We start from the raw sequence: 22358 nt of genomic DNA, 5'->3' as shown, positions 1-22358 counted from the left end.
TACTGGGTCAAGTGCTGACGAAAAAGATACGTCTTTAGCATTTTTTTGAAAATGGCTAGAGACTCAGCTGCTCAGATAGAGCGTGGCAGGTCATTCCACCAGCCAGGAACAGTCCCGGAGAAGGTCCGTGAGAGTGATTTTGTGCCCCTATGTGATGGCACCACAAGGCGCCGTTCACTTGCAGAACGCAGGTTTCTGGAGGGCGCGTAAGTCTGAAGTAGTGAGTTAAGGTATAGCGGTGCAGAGCCAGCTGTCGTTCTGTAAGCAAACATCAGAGCCTTGAATTGGATGCGAGCAGCTACTGGCAGCCAGTGCAGACTGATGAAGAGAGGAGTGACGTGCGCTCTCTTCGGTTCGTTGAAGACCAGTCTTGCTGCAGCATTCTGGATCAGTTGCAGAGGCTTGATAGTGCATGCTGGAAGGCCAGCCAAGAGAGCCTAAGACAGTCAAGCAACTAGAAGCCTGTATTACACAAGAATGGGACAACATTCCTATTCCTAAACTTGAGCAACTTGTCTCCTCAGTCCCCAGACGTTTGCAGACTGTTATAAAAAGTAGAGGGGATGCCACACAGTGGAAAACATGGCCTTGTTCCAACTTTGAGATGTGTTGATGCCATGAAATTTAAAATCAACTTATTTTCCCCTTAAAATGATACATTTTCTCAGTTTAAACTAACTATGTTGTATTCTGAATAAAATATTGAAATTTGAAACTTCCACATCATTGCATTCCTTTTTTATTCACAATTAGTACGGTGTCCCAAATTTTTTGGAATCAGGTTTGTATGTTAAACGGACTGAGGAGTTATGAATTTGTAAATGCTCTGTATGTTTTGTTTATTTGCTATGTTTGGATTTATTGTTGTACTGATGGAATATGTGTATGGGTATTATCAACTTTGTACTGCACTTATTGAATATGTGAATATATGTTTTACTTGCTTTGGGTTGTGAAGGGTCATTTGAATATATGAAAAAACAAACTAAACTAAACTAAAGAGACAGGATATGATAGGGATCATACAAATTGGTGAGGACCTTTATTAAATTCCTATGAGACGGTTTAATTTATGATCATTTAAAATTTGTCTGGATGCTCTGCCAGACTGGCACCCCTCTTGGTACACACTAAACCATCATGAACGAAGGTCTTACGGGTGTGGAACGACACAAGGGTGAGTACTTAATGACAGAAATTTCAGTTTTGGGTGAACTACCCCTTTAAATAAAACAAAATGCAAGATCTTTTAAAGTTTTCCATATTCTCTTTCCAAACTTTCCAGGTTACATTCTCAACCAGTACCCCTGAATTCATTTTCCCCATTTGCAGCATATGGAAATGGGAACACTCTGGCCTAGAACTCGGGCGTTTCTTGAGCAGGGCAGAAATTGGGATGTACTGCAGCAAGAAATCCATTAATCCTCACACACCTGTAGTGTCTTACCTAAATGTAGGTCCTGAGACAGCCCATGGGAGAACTGATGGAAAACTTGCACTTTTGAAAAAATATTGACTAGTTATGGCAAATATGAAATAAAACTAAGCAAGAGAATACAATATATAAAAAGCATCTCTGAATATTTACGAATAAAAAGTATAATATATCAATCTTTGAGGTCTAAACTGTATAGTGTAACTGAGTATTGGGGATTTTGCTAATGGACAGCAGGGGGCTCCTGACTTCCAGTGTCAGCCCCTAGGGCCACATTAATCTTAAACATGAGATACATTTTTAAACAGTGATAATTGTCAATTACATCATTTTCATGGATCCTATCTTTAAAAAAAAAAAAAAAAAACATAAATCATCAAAAACTTCAGGCAAGCGATTGTGCAGATGCTTCACTTGCTTTTGGTGTTGTGACACATTAAGATGTTTGATTAGAATGAATGAAGGCCCTGCACACTGATTTTAGATCAAAGTACCTAAACAATAAATTAATTCATTTTTATAAAGCATAGCACATGCAATCAAGGGCACTCCACTGGTTCAGTTGCTTCCTAAATCCCAGTGTTTGTTTTGTGTTGTTGGCTCGTGCACAACTCGCTGCAAAAAAACGTCAGTCCCAAGAGTCTTCCTTAGTGCCTAGAGATAACAGATTGAGCGTTAAAGGCATGAAGCTCTGGAGGCGTGTGGGGGAAGTAGGGCATGGCAACTGTGAGGGTGTTTCATACACGTCATCTCCTACTGAAGGAGTACGAGGTCTAGAACTGCAAAAGCTCTTCAGTATGACATTTAGATCAAAACAACACAATTTAGCTAATGAGCTAACCAATCATAAGTAGAACCTTAAATCTGACTGGTCTCCTTTGCAAAAACTGAGGATGTTAGCCATGAAAATGAATGCTGTTAAATTCAAAACGGAACCAAAAAAAAAAAAGAAGGTAAGCAAACCTTGCAATTGTCAGATTTTGCTGATTTGACATGTTGTGGACATGTGGACACGTAAACGTGGGAAACAGTTCTGGACATTTTTCTGTTTTCTCCCTACTTGAGTAGATATTCTACTTCCCTAAATAAAAAATAGCTTCCTCAGGGTGTTGCCAAGATGGCTGCCGAATGAACCAATTTGCCTTAAAGGGACTTTGCTAGTTCGGCAGGACTGTGAACTGGTAAAGTGCTTCACTGAACTGTGAGATGTCTTACCAAGCGTATCCTTCAGGTTCTTCACAAGTGAGGTTTTCTTTAGACTGTTCTTGCGCTCTACGTAATTAGAGGGGACGTAGCCGGTGCGGTTGGATGCGTTGCGGACTCTCCACCAGGTCTTGGAATCATCCAGCAACCACAGGCGCTCGTTCTTCCGGATGTCCAGTTCCTGGTCTTGCTGAGCTGTGTAGTCCCACTTGGCTATAACAATCACCTCCTCTGTCATCTTTCATCGAGTACCACTGCCAAGAGAGAGAGAGAAAGAAATAAAATATGGCAGAAGAGCTAACTCCATATACTGACCAAATATAACATTCATTATGTTCCAAGGAAAATGTACAGATAAGATTGAAAACCCTTACATAGGTCTGGACAATCTCTTGCAGCAAGACAGTAAGTCAAGCCTCTATGACAAATGCATGACTCAGACAAGAGACAGACATGATTACATATGCTCTATTTAACACATCTTAATCGGCAGGTGAGCTCACACTCCCTCCAGCCAACCCATATACCAGAGGGAGGGAGGGCGTGAAGAGCAGGAGAAAAGACATGACAGACTGGAGGAGTCAAGAATCAAAAGGGAGTTTGGATGATACAGAAATACTTTAGTTCAACAGAAAATGACACAAATAGCAAGTCATTTACAGGTTCATTTCCTTGAAAAGTGTAAATACTTTGGCTTTGTGGTGCAATCAAAACATTGCTCTGTTTGAGAATCCCAAACAGCGTTTCCCATACAATGATGTAACTCGCCAAAGTACAATTAATTGTTGGAGAAATTAACTAGCTAGTCACAACCGTTTCCTGAAATTGTAGTAACTTCGAACCATCTGTTCAAATCATATTCACTTTTGACAAACTTGTCACAGAATGAAATATTATATATATATAATATGAAAAAAATGAAAGTATTTGTGTATTTAAGTCCATTTATAAGCACAGGTCGAGAACTGTAGTTCCAACCACACAACTTTGTGATGCTATTTGCAAATATTAATATTAAAAAAAAAGGTAGAATTGCTGAACTATGTTGCCAATGATGGAACTTGTGACCATAGTTGGCCAACAATGCTTTTGCCAGCTTGATACACCAACAGAAGCTAGCAGAAAAGGTAAACTTGTTTGATAACATTATTTTTTATAATTCCATTTGTTGACATTAGTGGAAAAAAATGAGACATAACCTCAAGTTTAGATGCGATAAATCATGATAAACTGACAATATTAATATCAGCAAACAATAACCATACATTTTGGATATTTGGCTCCCTTTGACTAACAAGGTACAAATTCTTACTCTGGTGAATTTTTGGTGAATATAATTATTCATTTGATTCCAACAGTAACATGTATGCATTATATCACATTATGGCATTATATCAGACAGCATGTTCTGTTCTGTTCTGTTCAGTCTTGACCATTAAAAAACCCATATTGGTTGACAGCTAAAAATGATATGCATCCTCATTCCATTAAACAGTGAGACTGGATATATCTAAATATACTGTAGCTAACAACAGCACTGACAAGCCTAAAAAACAAAGCAAACAATGAATCTGAAAACGTATAAAGAGAGTGTGAGTACTAAAAGCAAGTGATAAAGGGAAAGCAATATAGGCAGAGAAGTGCTTTCCCTCAGAGTCGCGAAGGTTAAGCCACTTAATCCATGCCATTGGTCTCATTAAATAAAGAGCTAAACCTTCAAACAGAAAAGCCATTAAAAATGACTGAGACTGTCAAAGGCTGAGCAGAAGTTTTCAAAATACATAGAGTGTTCTTGTTCCTCTGAGCAAAATGACAGAAATGATAGTAGGCAATTGCTAAACCCATAAATGAATAAGTAGGCGGGTTTATTGGCATGGCCAATTTTAAACGGCTTGCCTGAGACTTGAGAGAGAGAGAGTTGCCGAAGGATTAAATATGCACTGAATAGTAATGGTCTGATTAAGTATTGATGGTGTTTCAGGAAAGCGCACTTAAAGCTCTGTGCTCCTGCTGAGAGAGGCTTCAGGCACGGCCAGTCAAATGCACAATCGTTAGAAGGAAAGGGCAGACCTAGTGAGTTTGAGAGTGTATGAGCATGTGGGTGTGTATGTTTGAGCAACAGCTTTCATTTCACGCTTTGCCTACAATGCACAAGTGATGCAGATCCCATAAGCAAAGCTTTCTGGTTTCTGACTGCTGTTGTGAGTCTATTCTTTTCTACACTTTTACCAAACTACCTAGTTAGTCCTTTAGTGTTTGTTTACGAATGTTATTCTCCTGGTACACTTACAGGGTTATCATGAAAGCAATAAGACCCTAGGCAGCACACCAACTGACCACCCACACAACGTCCACTGACCATCTGATGCATATTGCATACAAAACTTGCAAGTACTGCACAATTGTTCAAACTCCACATAAAAACTAAACAAATTGTGGTTCAGATGGTCTCTTTCTATCTAAAAGGGAGGTTCTTGGCAAGAACCTTATGCCCAAGTCTGGCTACACAAGACTAATTTGAACTTTGAATTATGGGCTTTAAACTCAAATGCAGATAAACACACCACACTCAGAGAGTTCAGTTTACCATTTCATTTGATAAAAAAAAAAAAAAAAAACTATTGTCATATCATATACATACAGAAACTCAAAGGTCTTCACTACAACCTGTCAAAATAGAAGTTAGGTTTAACTTGAAGAAATTGTGACAGAAACACAGTAGAATGTTTTTAATAATAATAATAATAATAATAATAATAATAATAATAATAATAAAATTATTAAATTGTTAATGTTTTTTTTTTTTGCCTTCACTAGATTACCACCTTTTTTTGATGATAAATTTGTATCAAATCATAAATCTAGAAGAAGAACAAACAACCAAACAACAAAATTCTGAAAAAAATAGTGTCTTATATTTAAAAATAAATAAATAATTAAATTGTTGATGTTTTATGAATTCAATTGATTAGACATGATATTTAATTAAAAATTTTATGAAACCATTAAAACAGAATCAAGAAAATGCTAAACTGAAAACATGGAATATGGAAAAAAATAAAACAATTTGGGAAAAAATAAAATGGATTTCACAGAGCCCTAAAAATGTATTTTTTCTTTTCGTTAAACTTTTTATAAATTATTTTGTATTTTTGTATTTTTTTTTTGTGATTTCAATTAATTAGACATTTTTTTTAATTACTAACATTTAATTTAAACATTAAAACAGATTACACAAAAATAAAAAAATAAAATAAAAAATTCACAAGGCCCTATTCTACCTTTGTTTTATTTCTTTAATGAGGCGGCAATTCTAATATTAACACCCATCACACCTCAGCACATAACTCTAAAAGACGCCTTCCACACACAATTACGCCACATAAAGGATTTCATTACCTCTGGTGAGATGAGTATCCGTGCTGGCTGTATTTCATAAATGCAAATATGGCAGCTCAAAGGCAGAGCTCGTTTTCTTTAAAAGTGGTCGTTAAATGACAGTTCAATTAAGAAAGAGGCTGGCTAAGACAGCGCAGCAGCTGGATAGAAATGTCCCCACGCTTTAAATGAGTCATTCCACTTTGCTGGCTGCGAGCTTCAGGTTCAGAAGGTTACCAGAAGTGTGACCTCACTCGTCATGTTTCAGTACAGGGTGGGAAAGAGAGCCACGGGGTACGAGGAGCTGCTAAACGAGATTCTCTATCATGCAAACAGAGGGGAGGATAGGAGATAAAGGCGGGGAGAGCAGGCCGAAGCTAGTCACTGAACACTGTCAAAGAATGCAGACAGGTAGAGATGGAAAGATGGAATTGACATTGTCAATTGAATTGGCAATACTAAAATGAGTAAAAATGATTTGGTAACGTTAGGGCTGTGACGTTCAGCATGACAACCGTGGCAGTGAAGTTGACAGCGGTAGTGTGACGTGTATATATATATATATATATATATATATATATATATATATATATATATATGTATATATATATATATATATATATATATATATATATAAAATCTCAAAGGTCACGTTACAGGTGCGAAACACTTCTGATTGGAATCTGGTGGACAGCCTTATTAGTCGAATGATTTTGTTGAACCTCTCATCTGAATTTGATTGATAGATAGATAAATAAATACACAGATTATATTTAGAAGTTATAGCTATACGGAAGTTATTTAACAAATTATGTGTTAAAAAACCTTTTACCACTTTATGTCTGAAATGCCAGCTGCATTTAACAGTAGCACGTTATCATCCAGGTCAGATACCAGCATTTGCAATGGTTTTTAATCACCAGCACAACTCATAACCCAGCATGACAAGAAATTACTAAATGTGGAAGAATAAATGGCGCTGCATTGAGAACAGATATCAGAACAACTGCCACATTCTTCAAAACAGCACAGAAATGATAATGATAATAACAATGATAATGTTTGCTCTACCATCTGCTGAGATAACAAAATCAACAACACGGTTTGAAAAAAAAGCTTGTTTGTAGAAAATAAAATGTGTGACAGATTTATGTATATCAGCTTCTGATTTAATCATACATCTACTAATTAAACACTGCACTGCTAACATCATGTATTGTTTCTACAGAATCATGGTTATCATGTTGGAGGACGCTGTTAAAGGTCGCCGTCCATCTCTTTTCCCTCTCTCCTCTTCAGAGAACCGAGGATGTCTCTGTCCCGGCAACGCGGTGATAGATGACACTCATTTCACTAATCGGAGCCCCACCCCCTGTAATATCCACACAGCTTAGCCCACCTCCTTCATAATCAAGGCTGTTAAGAAGAACGATGGCTCTGCCGCGGGAAAGCAGATCAATCCTCACGGCTCAGCGTTCACTCAGATGCCGGAAAGCTGCTTGGTAATGATCAATCTCACCCCGCTCAATGTCAGCTTACGCTCACTTACACAGACACACAGGAGAAGCCTTTTAACCAAGAAGAGACAATTAGCCGGGTTATAAACATTTCTCACCACACGCAGAAAAACAGTCATACTCCAATTCAGACCTGCAAAGTGAGTCTGTCTTGCATCCGGCAGCCGTGACGTCTAGTGTACAATGTCCAAGAACAGAAGGAAGGCCACTCTCTGACCTTGAATTGATCTATCCTCGGCCAAGATGTGTTCCCATAGTCCAGACGCACTTAGCACTCTGAGCCCTGCTCTCATGGGATTGAAAGCATTTAATACGACTAATACATCCGCTAGGCAAACATCCAGCTAACATTCTCTTAACCCAACTAAACATCTCTCACACGCAAAGCAGTTGTCAAATATCTGCCTAAAATATATTCACTGCATTTTTTTTTAAAAATAAAGCTTCTAAAAAGGTGATTTTGTGTCTTAGTGTGAAGTACATTTTCCCTCTATAATAAACCTTTTGTCCAATGTAAATGTTCCAAACATATCAATGGTTCTTCATGGAACTATAGATACCAATAAAGAACCTCTATGCTCAATATCTAACCAAATAAAATAAAATGAATGGAAGATTTAAATTCTATTATAATAATGGTGAAGGACTAGTTTAAAAGAAGCCAGATTCGTACTCATTTTTAGTAATTGACTAATCCAACCTGTGCTTTGGATTTTAATTATGCTTTGTATTGGGACATTAAAGACACAATTGCTCTGTTTGCTGTGGAGTCAAGAAATATGCAAACATGATTAAAACATGAATTGAGCCGAAAGTACAGAATGTCACATTTTATTATTGGCTGTTTCAACACATGTTTTACTAACTAAGAAGAACAGCACTTTTGTTTCATCCATCTAATGTGAGCATAAGTATTGCGACAATTTAACTTAAAGCAAATGTACAAGTTTAAAAGCTAATATTAGTTGCAAATCCCTTGCATGCATTCACAGCAGTGAGTCTACAACCCATAGAACCATCACCAGACTCTTGGATTCATCCTTTGAAATGCTTTTCCAAGCCTTTAATGCAACCATTTTCAACTGTTGTTTGTTTTGGAGAGTTTCTGCCTTTAGTCTACTCTTCAGCTGGTGAAATGCATGTTCAGTAGGTTTTAAATCTGGAGACTGGTTTGGCCAATCTAAGACTTTTTCTTTCCCCTCAACTCCTTGACTGAGTTGGCAGAGTATTTTGGATCACTGTCCTTCCAATATGAAACACTTCCCAGTGAGTCTGGTGGCATTTTCTTGAACATTGGTAGCCAAGATTGTTTTGTACACTTCTGAATTCATTCTGTTGCCGCCAAAGTTCATTAAGTCATCAATAAAGATGAGTGAGCCTGTTACAGAGGCAGCCATGCATGTCCATGCCATGACATACTTCTTCCATGCTTTAACGATGAAGTTGTATGCTGTGGATCATTTGCAGTTCCCTTTTTCTTCTCCACACTTTTGCATTCCCATCACTTTGATAAAAGGTAAATCTTTTTCTCGTCTGTCCATAAAACTCTGTTCCATCTTGCTCTGTGGCCTCTGTAATTCTGCTGTTGAAGTCTACTGTGAACAGTAGATTGAGAGACATTATGGAGACTTTTTTTAGGGTTTTTCACAGCTTTTATGATATGTTTGTCATCAACTGCTGTTGTTCTCAGCTGACCTAGTCAATGTCGGTTGCTGAACTCGCAGGTGATTTCTTCCTTTTTCAGTATATCTCAAACTGTTGATTTTGCTATGCCCAATGTTTGTGCTATAGCTCTAACTGAGTTCCTCTTTTCTTTTAGCATCAAATTTTTTTGCTTTTCTCTCAAAGTCAGCTCCCTCATCTTCATCCTGGCTTAAGGCTCCGGTATACTTCAAACGAAATCGAAGAACGAACTCATGTGACATCATTTCGAACAAAATCAGGCCAAAAAGAAGTTTGTTTAGTGTTCTTTTTGGAAGTTCGAAATGGCTTGCCAAAGCGAACTTTCAGGAAAAGTTTGCTTCAGCTGCAAAACACCTTCGTACTACCATTGGTCTGTGACGATAACGTAATAGGAGGTGTGCACTGAGGCTCCGCCTTCAATCGAGTGGGTCGCGGCTTTGAGTCATTTCGTGTGTTGAATTAATTGAGGTAAGAGCTCAACGGGTGAAAACATGAACACACTGGACAGCCACTTTATAGTACAAAATGAAGTTGTGCTTATAAAAAAAAAATGAGGCACTAACACTGTTTTTCATGTTTTTTCATATTTACATATTCATATAACCGTCGTTCTCAGCGGTGTGGGCGGCGTCAGATGTTCGTTTACAGTATATCGCTGGTCGCGCATTTCGAACTTCGTTTTACCCCTAAACGAAGAACAAAAAAGAAGTTTGTTTGAAGTATACCGGGGCAAGACTCAGAATGCAGAAGCAATGTAATATGATTGATACTACAAATTCCCTGCCTTTAATATGTGAAAAATTAATGCAACAGGACACAGCTGATCATTTAGAAACACCTGTGAGCCAATTGTTCCAATATTTATCACATTAGATAAAGGGATGCAACTTTTCTTATTTGGTAAAACATGTATGTACTTTTGCCTCATATTTTAATCAGAGAAATTTTGTCTTACTGTGCCAATACTATGGAGGGCACTGTGTGTGTGTTTTTGTGATTTATGAGGACACAAATTTGTATAATGATATGGGTATTACACTGGTATTACCATGTAAACATGAAAAATGAGGACATTTCATGAGTCCTCATTTTTAAAATAGCTTTAAAAACATAGTAAACAATGCTTTATTAAAAATGTAAAAATGCAGAATGTTTTCTGTGATGGGTTTAGGGGTAGGGGGATAGAATGTACAGTTTGTACAGTATAAAAACCATTACGCCTATGGAACGTCCTCACTTTGATAGCAAAACATTTGTTTTAGAGAAAAGCCTATCTACGCACCAGAGGTGCTGCTATAATCTCTATATACAATGCATATTTTTTTTTTTTTTTTTTAAATCATGCTTTTTGCACTGCCAAATAAATGAAAGTCAAAGTCAAGTCATTCTCTTTAATGTCTTAATTGTTTGTACTAGAAAGCGATGAGATGACAACAAATGGTTAACAAATGGAAAACTTTGCTTCAGTTTCCTGCTGAGAAAAGAAAGAAAGAATAAGAACAAGGAGAAAGAGAGCACAAGAGAATGCAAGAAAGAGTATGTCATAGATGTAGCCTTACTTTCCCAAAATCCAGCTGGCCTGGCCTTCCCCCTCAAGTGGGAATTTTGAGTGAGAATTAAAGAAAGGGTTCTGTCCAGCTGAATCAGCACTCTATATAGACTCTCTCGAGCTCTTTAACAAGCATAAAACACTGGGAAGAGTGGAAAAGAGGGAGCACAAGGAAAAAGAGGGGGAAAAAAAGAAGGCCCACCAGATTGTTCAGTAGAGAGAGGTTAAGAATGAATCTACCAGTCATCTATTTTACGCTTTCCTGACCTCTTTTGGATTCCTGTCATGTCTGTAGCAACAGTGGACTGCCTCATTCATCTCCCTTCAGCAAACATCTCTGGCACTAATACAGCCGCATTCAGAACCGTCCAAACAGGTTCAAGAATTAAGCTAATGTGGTGGAGTTTGGAGAAGGGGGCCGAGTAAATTTGGCCTGGTATGAAAGAGTTAAAAACTTTAAAAGGCAAGGACGTGTGTTTTCCCATTGCTGGTGTTAATGATTAGTCTGAACCAGCAGTAAACTCAACGCACACCTCTACCAGCGAATGATCTTTCACACACACCGACCAGGCTGTTCTGATCTCACTAACACAAGAAATTACATCATACAAGAGTGAGAAATGGACAAGCAGCTTAAAATAGAAAGTGGCGAGAAGGAATCAAGTTTGACAGTGACATGGCGAGAGATTTCAAACCGGTTATTTGTGAAAATGAGAGACTAGGAAGATGATGAAACGGCAGTAGACTGTTAACAGTAGTTATGCTAAAGCATGACTTGAGATATTTTACACATAGACAAAGCAACTACTTCAATATGCATTCAAATATCTCCCAATATGAAAGCTATCTCAGGCTTGTAACCATCTCTTAGCTCTGTATCGTGCTTGAAGGAAAATTTAGTCTTTATTTGCATATTGAGAGAGTAATTTGATTATGGTTGCACTTATTGTTTGCACTTAATATGAAATCACTCATGAAATCACACAGGAGAGAAGCCAGTTGAGTTTGTGGCAAAAACCTTTTACAGTGCTTGAGTATTATTGTTTTTTACTGCATATGATAATCCAGAAAGCAGAACTGAAACGATATTCATTACTAGATGATTAGTTAAAACATTTCAAATGCACCTGCAGACTATTTCGTCATTGAGGATTTCTTAAAAATACTGTGTAAAAATCTCATCGCGTTCTCATGAACTCAATCTCGTGTCTCGTCTCGTGAGCTAACAGTCTCGTCACACCCCTACCAACAGTTTGTAGGTTTGTACGCAGACCCTACAAAAACATACAAATTCAAATGAATTCGCAACCAGTTCTACAAAATGTAAAAGTCACAAATTGTCATGAGAGTGTGTTTATCTTACAGTATCAGCAAATCTGAGTTAAAATACTATTTATTGATATATGATACTGATCTAAAATTTTGATTGGTGCACCACTAATTCAATTCAATAAATTCAATTTAATATTATTTATAAAGCACATTTAAAATCAGCCTGAGCTGGCCAAAGTGCTGTACATAGAGTTAGAAAGAAAAGGAAAAAGAAGAACATGAATACAAAAGAATGCATACAAATTACCAAGAATTAAAAGCACAGGAAAAAAGATGCGTTTTTAACATAGATTTAAATTCGGCAAACCTAGAAGCAGTTCTGACTGGTAGTGGCAAGCTATTCCACAGCTTAGGGCCCGCTACTGTGAAAGCTCAGTCTCCCTTGCGTCGCAGACGAGATCGTTGTGCCAGCAAAAGATGACCATTTTGGGATCTAAGTGATCTGGATCAAATCTGATATATTTTTGGGAGCTAAATTATTGAGAGCTTTGTAAACGAAAATCTTGTTATTCGTTTACATAGCTCTCAATAATTTAGCTCCCAAATATCCATCTGATTTGATACTAATATTTATGACTCACCAGTTCTGTTACAAATTTATCACATTTGTTGTTTCAGCTGATATCCAAAGCAAATAAAAAGCATCCTAAAGTCCAAACTCCAGTACAGTGGGCTGTGTTTGCGTTGTAATGTCTGTACTGTAATGTCTCTGATGAGGTTAGCGGTTGCTCCTCTTCAGTAAGCAATAAAAGAAAATTAATGATGTTTGACTGTTTGGTGACGTCATCCATGAAGCTGTCACGCAAAAGCATAAAGCTAATGGTGAACAGATTCCCAGTGAGGTCCCACTCTCCTTACAAACATTTTATCACAATGGAAAAACTAAATTTCAGTGACTGACTGAACCACATTACTGAGCAAAACCTTTAGAAAAAGCTACAGCACATTTCTTTCAGCATGTTCCAAGATGATGTGATTGCACACTTTTCTTACAAATAGTAACCTTGTTTGTGTCTCAACCAAATCAGGACTGTTTCTGTCATCACTTTGCATAATGAGAATGATCTGAATTAAGACTGTGAAAAAGCACGGAGAGCTAGTTTGTCTTTGATGTCATTCCTCTACATTATTCCAGCAATGCTTTTTTCCACAAATGAATTCAGCATTGTTTAGCAAACAATCTTTCCATTGTTCAACATGCGTCTCAGACCTCTGAGTAATAATCTAAAGAACCCGCTGATCCTGAAATGACCCCTGAACCCTGACATATAAAGAAAAAACCCACACAAATATGCACCAGTCATAAAAACATCTGGACTTGCATTTGAATACTATTGAAGTTCTAAAAACCATCAAACATAATCTAATTTATTCAAAATCTATGAATAAATATTATGCATTGTAGGCATGTGAAAAATTACCTAAAGAAGTTGATTTTCAACTGGTTTGGATGTGGAACCCACATTTTCTCATGGTCATTAAGCCACGACCCAAATTTTTAGGAATCCAAATCAAGCAAATTTATTTCTCAAAAATCGTTGACACACACACTCACACACACACAAGTAACGTCCCACTTCACTTAACATATACATAAATTGTAAGAATATCACTAATACGGATGAACAAACAGTATTTTAAGTTAAGGCTATTAAATAGCAGTCCCAGATTTGTTTACCTCATCTGACCGCAGATACTGAATTGGGCAACACGTTTTATCCTCAGAGCTTTAACGCATGTCTTTGAAAATAAAAGTCTCCCATCAGAAAGAAATTTGGTATTTCATTTTTTGTTGTGGTTGATTCTTTGACTGCACACTCGCAATCCATTCATATCGGTCATGCGACCCACTTTTGGGTCGCAACTCACCAGTTGAGAAACCCTGACGTAAAGAAACTCAACAATTAGGCTGGTTTTGAGTTCACCTGACCTAGATGAGACAAGTTTCTTATGAGTGTTTATCAGGGGAGGAACAGAATGCAGTATGTCTTGACACACATTTTTAACAGTCAAATAATTTTTAACTTGACAAGGCATTTAAAATACGCAAGATGCATCAAAAAACAATGCTAATAAAGGCCACACCTCCAAAAAATCTAAAACTAACCACCTTTAAAAATCGACTAGTCAGTTTTTTGGATGACATGTTGACCAGCTTGACCCATCCCTTATGCATTTGTTTAAAAAAAAATGTTCACCAGACTAATAATGACACCAATTCTGTGCTTGTATGACCACGCAGACTATAAAACAAAAACATATAAAGGCCCCATGAAACTGATTATTAAAAGTGGGGTCAGATTAGCAAAATTTCACTAGCAAAAAAGCTCCATGTCTACTGTTAACAGTGTGTGTACACAGAAGCCACTTTCAAACCAAGCAGCTTTCTGTTGGTCAGCACAGCAAATTAGCGTGAAATCTGTGTGGGGAAATCTTTCGCCCTCACTTGAATTCCAGATTGTGTGATTTGAAATGTCCTGGAAATTGTCCATGAAAATTTACAAAACAACAGTAAATGTGACCACACCTTAAGAGGGAATTTGTCAAGGTTAAGATAACAATTAAACATCAGTCACTTGTTTCTTGGGATACACATGAACACTGCCATTTCTTACGCCACACAGGAATGTGGGTAACCTCCATCCATGTCATAGGTCTGACAGCTCTCACGCTCATCTAGTCAGGACAGATAACCGTGCAACACGGATCTCCTTTCCCGCGCTAAGCATTCTCACTCAGCTTTTTTATTTCTTCCTCCTCTCCTTCCTAAGAGTATGGGCTATTGTTTGCAGGTTTCCATGGTTGCAGTGGCCAAACCCTCTCTGTGGCCAGGGACAGACAGGCGGACGGGTGCCTGGAGCTGAACAGAGAGAGAAGACTGAGCCCACACAAACTGAAACAAAAGCGTTTGCCATGCCCAGCACACAAGAGATGCACCGAACAGGTGGTCCTGAATGGCAAATCGCATAGTTTGGAGTCCTTTTCCAAAATGCTTGCTCGCTTTCCAAAAATCAGGAATACAGTTAATCATTTATTTTCTTATCAGTGCTGTGAAAAATGAGGGATATTTAGGGGTGGGTGTTATAAGCATATATATTATATATATATATATATATATATATATATATATATATATATATATATATATATATATATATATATATATATAATGATATGAGTAATTTCAAATGACAGTTATGGCGCGATATATCAACCAGTTAATTTTGCTGGAAATTCAATGGAGAAAAAAAAAAAGCTACCATTCAAAAGGTTGTCATCATCAGTTGGATTATTTGAAAGAAGTACCTTATGCTCACCAAGGCTGCATTTATTTGAACAAAAGTACAGTAAAATTACCATTAATTACAATATTATTAGAATTTAAAATAACACTTTCCTATTTTATTTTATAACGTAATTTTCCAGTAATGACATCAGTCTTCAGTGTCACATGACCCTCCAGAAATCATATGATCTAATATGCTGATTTCATGCATTTCTTATCAAGTTATGTTGCTTAATATTTTTGTAGAAACGGTAACCGTTTTTTTTCCAAGATTCTTTGTTAAAGGAACACTCCACTTTTTTTGAAAATGAGTGCAATGATATTACTTAGCGTCTCTCACAAACGTCTCCATGATTGCAAGGCACGTTCCCTGTGCAAGCAGGGGCTCACAGGCGCTGCGTAATATCATTGCACTGCTGCAGCCATGGAACGGCAGCAAAGTTCCTTGATTATTACGCCTGAATGAGAGTATAGTTCCTAGCCATATCAGCCTAGAAAATCACAACTTTTCATTTTCTGTCGGTCTTAGTACACGATTTAACTACAGAAGAGTCAAGTTTTAAATAGGAAAAATATCAAAACTCTTTGGTCATTTTTAAGCACAATGCTAACGGCCTAATCAGATTCAATGAACTATGCTAAGCTATGCTAAAAGTGGTACCGCCAGAACCGGAGATTGGCTGAATGGATTCGAAAACGGTAAAACTCAACTGTTTAACTCTAGGGGAGTTGGAAAATGAGCCTATTTTCAAAAAAAGTGGAGTGTTCCTTTAAATAGAAAGTTAAGGCGAGACACCCCAGGTGAATAGGGTAAAAAAAGTAACTAGTAGATATCACCATACTTCGCCAGCTAATTGATTACATTAAAAACTGCAAACATTTTTTGTATTACAAGTTTTCTAAAATGTAATGTTTAAATATGCAAATGAGACGTTATCAAATTAAATATTCGCTAATTTGCATACATTTCTACAACAAAAATCTGAATATTGGATGACGTCAGGTTCACAGTTCTCGTTTAATTTTCTGGACGTATTAAATTCAAAGGTTTTTACAGAGGGAATTTTGGATATCTCTTTTTATCACTCCATAAATCAGAAAATACTAAAATATATATATTTTCACCATTTTTTTTAGGAATAAAATGCTGTATAAAATCAGGCAAATTATATATCAACAAATCCCACTTTAAAAACCTTCAGAAAATAGATAGGAATAAAACTATAAAGTTAGGTGTATGTAAGTTCTGCTGAAGTGGAGATTTCTGACTCAGAGCAGGAGAAAAAACTCATTTTGAGAAAACGGCCTTTAAAGATATTTACTGTAATTGAAATCTATAGATGCATATAGATAAAGTGCTATAAAATATGCACTTAAAAGTGTATTTTGGATGTTTTCTTTCCACCAGTCTGAAAAAAACACTTTATGAAAAGCCAAAAAGTGCAAAATCTCAAAATTGACAGGTGCCTGAAAAAAACAGTGTTTTTGCCTGTAGTGTCTCCCCTTAAAAAGAACACTAATTTATTTGAAATGCAAATCTTTTGTAACATTATAAAATGTCCATATTAAATTTTGAACATGAATAGTGTATATATGATACCATACTTTAAAACAAGACAACAAGATGACACTCACTTTCCCTTATTCTTCTTGCCTCCTGGTTTTGCTCTTCTGGGATTCCTGCACTTCCTTCAAACGACTCATAATTCCCTCTCATGCTGCTTGTTTGGTTGGTTGCTCCTCAGAGTGAGGTTATTTCTTTTCCTGTTTGTGAGCTCAACAATATTCCCACTACATGCACTAACAAACCGGAAAGAAGTGATACACTGAGAATAAAAGCTTTGAAGTGTTACCCACTTATGATCTCTGTCTTCTCCCTATAGAAACAATATTGTATGGTTTATTCACAGAAAATGCCACAGTGAGGTCAAAGCCCACATTTGTGGGAACACTTGCTCTACGGCATGTTATCTCTTTCAGCTCCATTATTGGGGTCACATATCACACAACAGGCAGGATATTGTCTAAGGTCTACAAGCCCACCCTGTTCTACAACCCAGCGCTGACAAGCACTACAACTGATTCCTTATCTGTTACAATTAAACACTGCATAGTTCGAAAAACGGTCCACAAATGTGCTACTGTCAACTTCAACTGATCTAGAAAACCAACTGCGCTCAAGCTACATTAAACATCCTTTTTCAGAAGAGCATTTGGTATGTATTGCAAATTCAGCTCAGAGATTCTTCCCTCCCTGTGGTGTTTATTTCCTCAGTAGTTTAAAGTCGCTAATCAAATCATCCCGATGCATCGCCCCAGGGTGTTTTCCATGTGAATCTGAATGGAATCCATCAGTCTGAGTACTGTTGCCTTCGACAAAGATGAGGTTGAACACAGACATTTCACAAAGGTTAAGAAACAACATGCTGCCTTTCAAAATAAATAAATAAAAAAATCTGTTTTACATACAAAGCTAAGGGCGCCTACACACTAGTTTACACTGCATCAAAGAATGCTAAGAATCCATTGATTTCAAAGGGGATGGTGTGTTACAACGACATTGAGGAAGAACAAAGGTTTGCAACCAAACATTGAGGAAATTTTAACTTTGCTGCAACATTTAGTGACATAAGCATACATTAACCACTAAGAGGCAGGTCCAACTTTAAAGGGGTCATGACATGAGAAATCAAATTTGCCTTGATCTTCTGACATATAAACAGGTATTTGTACATCCTTCAAGTTAGCTTAAAATGTCGTCATTATAAATAAAGCATTTATTTAAAGGTACAATTTGTGATATTTTTTTCCGCTAGAGGTCGCTAGAAGCCTTTTCAAAACAAAGGCGTAGTTTGATGACGCCAAGTTTTAGAGCGGAAACTTGGGACATGTGGTCTCCATATCAACGGACGGTGCAAAAGAATAGGGATTGGAGTCTGGAAGAACTTATGTTCGTGGATGCGATTATTAACGTTACTGTAGTATGAAGCAGAGCAGGACCGAGTGTTGCGGGAGCTGAACGAGGAGCTGGAGCGATTGATCAACACACGCCTCACGAGCAGCGGGACTTTTATTATGACACAGTCGCCGGCGCCGCTTCCGCTTTTCCGGTCATGAGTTTACGGGAGCTGTCATTGTCGACAGAACAAGCGGCAGATGGTAAACAGTAATTATGTTCCATAAATAAGTAACACAATCCACCATAAAACGTGCAAGAAGTAAATAAGGAACTGCTTGAAGCAAGCTAGTGGTTTGCTGGACGCTAGACACTACTTCCGCATTTGTCCACGGCACTGTTGTCATGTGGTTTCTACGTCAGTAAAGGCGGTAACAAAGGTAACTGACGTCATTGACAGGCGACTGCACTGCCCCGTGTCACTGTTTAGAATGGGAATTTTCTCATGATTTACAAGTAGTTGAAAACATTAGAGATATTGTTTGTAATCAGCTGGACAAAATATATAACACTAGGCTAGTGGTTTTTGGATATTTTACTGCAAAAATTTTACATATTGTACCTTTAAAGGGTTAGTTTCTGACATCCCTACACACTTGAGTCTGCTGACAACAGGACAAATGGAAGAGTGAAAGAACGTTTGCTTTGATGCGTCCATTTTAAATGGCTTGTTTGGATCTCTGTACAGACTTCAGAAAGATCCTTGTTGGAAACATGTGGATGGTTTATTTTAATGGAGTCTCAGATCAGATAATAAGTTTGTTCAGAGCATTTTGTTTTGTAAACAGTGTAATGGAGTGTTCGCAACAAAAAACTTTTGTTTACAGATGAAGAAGTCATCTGTAATGGATCTGACAGCAGCTGCATCACAAACCACGATTTCATAATGCTTAGTCTGGTTTTATATATATATATATATATATAGTAAGATTCAGTAAGATTTTTTTGCAAGCCTGCATTTATTTGATTAAAAATACAAAAAAAAAACCAGTAATATTGTGAAATATTATTCCAATTTAAAACAGCTGTTTTCTATGTCAATATACAGTAAAGTGTAATTTATTGCTGTGATCAAAGATGAATTTTCAGCATCATTACTCCAGTCTTCAGTGTCACATGATCCTTCAAAAATCATTCTAATATGATGATTTGCTGCTCAAGAAACATTTATGATTATTATCAATGTTGAAAACAGTTATTTACATTTTTATTTAATGATGCTATGATGAATAGAAAGTTCAAAAGAACAGCATTTGTCTGAAATCTAAATCTTTTGTAACATTAAACACTACCGTTCAAAAGTTTGGGGTCAGTAAGAATTTTAATTTTATTTTTGGGGGATAGAAATAAAATTAATCAATACTTTTATTCATCAAAGATAAGTTAAACTGATCAAAAGTTACAGTAAAGACAATTATAATGTTAGAGAATATTCTATTTTAAATAAATGCTGTTCTTTTGAACTTTCTATTCATCGAAAAAAAAATTGTACACAACTGTTTTCAACATTAATAATAATAATAATCAATGTTTCTTGAGCATGAAATCATCATATTAGATTGATTTCTGAAGGATCATGTGACACTGAAGACTAAAGTATGACAAACTGGATGTAGGTCAGCTATGCTTTAAGAAATCCAGTTCGCAGTTTTCCTGCCCTTCCAAATCAAATCAAATCAAATCAAATCATATACATTATTTATAGTAAAATACTCTATAAGAGTTTTGTCTAGTGTGTAACAATCACACGCAAGACTTGGGTTGATGGTTTCATTCAGAGAATGAACATCCTTCAGCATTTACAGTCCGGGAGGTCTTATGTTCACCGTAGGCCTGCAGTAAATCTGATCATACCAAACTGAAGTGCTGCAAATCTTCACGATACAATCTCCAAGTATTCCTGCTGTGATCAAAAGTACATTTGAGGAACCAAGCATGCCAGCAATGCCCTGCAGCAACGCATGCATAATAAACAGACATGTAGAACAGCCCATGTAAAAAACATACCATTAACTCACCCACAGTGTCATCACAAAACAGGTACGGACAAAAATACAAAAGGCCCTTCAGCAAAGAGAGCCATTTACAGAAAGGGCAGGATGTCACAGGTTTCTGGTGTCTCATTACCTGCTCATCTCCCTTGTGCAAGGGTTTGACCTTGCCTCCGCTACAGGGCAGGCCTCTGACAAGCGCTCTTCGTGACTTCCACAGCGCCAGAGGCTAACCAGCGTTCACTAACCCGCATGGCTCTCAGCTACAGTTACACTGCGCACAAATGCAGCGCTACAGAAGGGGCTTTGGCACCTGTCAAAACAAACATGCCCAGCACACATGTCCGCTGAGTCAAACCAGAAGAGATCTCAGTCAAGCCGCACAATGAATTCATTTACGAGATATCCAAGCCCGCCCACAAAATTAGCCCCCTTTACCCCTCACAAATGCTTGGCTTGGCTCTATCTGTTCATAGTGTCCTGCATAAGCAATTATGATAATGTATATAGTAAGATAAGTATTATGTCAAATAAATTTGAGCTGAATGAGAAATTACTAAAAATGTGCATATGGGCTGGGGAAAATTGACAAAAAAGCACCATAAAAGTATCATAAAATGGTACATATGCACTATATTTAAGTATTCTGAAGCTATTCAACAGCATTGTGTAAAGAACAGATTGAAAGGGTTAGTTCACCCAAAAATGAAAATTCTGTCATTAATTACTCACCCTCATGTCGTTCCACACCCGTAAGACCTTCGTTCATCTTCAGAACACAAATTAAGATATTATTGATAAAATCCAATGGCTCAGTGTGGCCTCCATTGCCAGCAAGATAATTAACACTTTCAATGCACAGAAAGCTACTAAAAGACATATTTAAATCAGTTCATGTGTCTGCAGTGGTTCAACCTTAATATTATAAAGTGACGAGAATATTTTGTGTGCGCCAAAAAAAATAAAATAAAAAATAGCGACTTTATTCAACAATATCTAGTGATGGGCGATTTCAAAACACTGCATAATGAAGCTTTGAAGCTTTAAAGATCTTTTGTTTTGAATCAGTGGTTCGGAGCACTTATCAAACTGCCAAAGTCACGCCCCCCAGTGGTGAACCATTGAAAAACACTTATGACGTAACGAAGCCTCATTTACTGAAATCATGTGATTTTGGCAGTTTGATACACTCTCCGAACCACTGATTCGAAACAAAAGATTCACAAAGCTTTGAAGCTTTACAAATTAAAAGCGTTAATTACCTTGCTCTCTATGGAGGCCTCACTGAGCCATCGGATTTCATCAAAAATATCTTAATGTGTGTTCTGAAAACGAACTAAGGTCTTATGGGTGTGGAACGACATGAGGGTGAGTAATTAATGACAGAATTTTCATTTTTGGGTGAACTAACCCTTTAACAGAAGTAGTAATTCATGAAAAAAAATCATTTTAAATTTTAGTTGTTGTGTGTTTTTGACTCTTTTTTTAAATGTCTATATCAAGTTGTAGTTTTTAGTTTTAGTTATTTTAATATTTCAACAAACTAAAAATGAAAATGAGAAATACTGCCTTGGGAACTAGCTGAAATAGAATAAATGCATGTTTTTTAACATTTAATTTCAGTTAATGTTTATTTTATTTCAAGTAATGATTTTTTCCCTGAAAAAAATAAAAATAAATTATAATTAAAAGTTTTAGGTTTAGTTAACAACAATATCCCTAGGTCATTCTATCTTAATGTCTGTTCCAATTCCAACATCAACCGACATCAATAGATAGCTGAAGTTTCTATATTTCATGAATTTGGATTTTTCATTTCAAATATTAGATTAGGAGGAAAGGAGGGAGAGGGAGCGAGAAAGGGGGAGAGAGAGAGAGAGAGAGAGAGAGAGAGAGAGAGAGAGAGAGAGAGAGAGAGAGAGAGAGAGAGAGAGAGAGATTTCTACATTTTATTTGTGAGTGAATTGCAAATATCAGCATTATAAGTCACAATGTTCTCTAGACATCAATATTAGTGTCGGCCATTAA

The 22358-nt window shown here is 37.0% G+C and overlaps 1 protein-coding gene across 4 annotated transcripts in view; it reads right to left on the bottom strand.

Moving 5' to 3' along the window:
* Positions 1–22358, bottom strand: part of nck2a (NCK adaptor protein 2a) — a 75416-nt gene that overhangs the window by 14741 nt on the left and 38317 nt on the right. For all 4 annotated transcript variants that reach the window (XM_067410394.1, XM_067410396.1, XM_067410397.1 and 1 more), the window contains one exon: positions 2651–2892. In XM_067410394.1, coding sequence (XP_067266495.1) covers positions 2651–2876 — 226 coding nt within the window. In that variant the 5' untranslated portion in view covers positions 2877–2892. The remainder of the gene's footprint in view (positions 1–2650; positions 2893–22358) is intronic.

Source organism: Chanodichthys erythropterus, chromosome 14, assembly GCF_024489055.1.
Source record: "Chanodichthys erythropterus isolate Z2021 chromosome 14, ASM2448905v1, whole genome shotgun sequence".
NCBI lineage: Eukaryota > Metazoa > Chordata > Actinopteri > Cypriniformes > Xenocyprididae > Chanodichthys > Chanodichthys erythropterus.
Note: the sequence above shows the minus strand (reverse complement) of the source record. Positions and strands in the feature narration are given on the sequence as shown.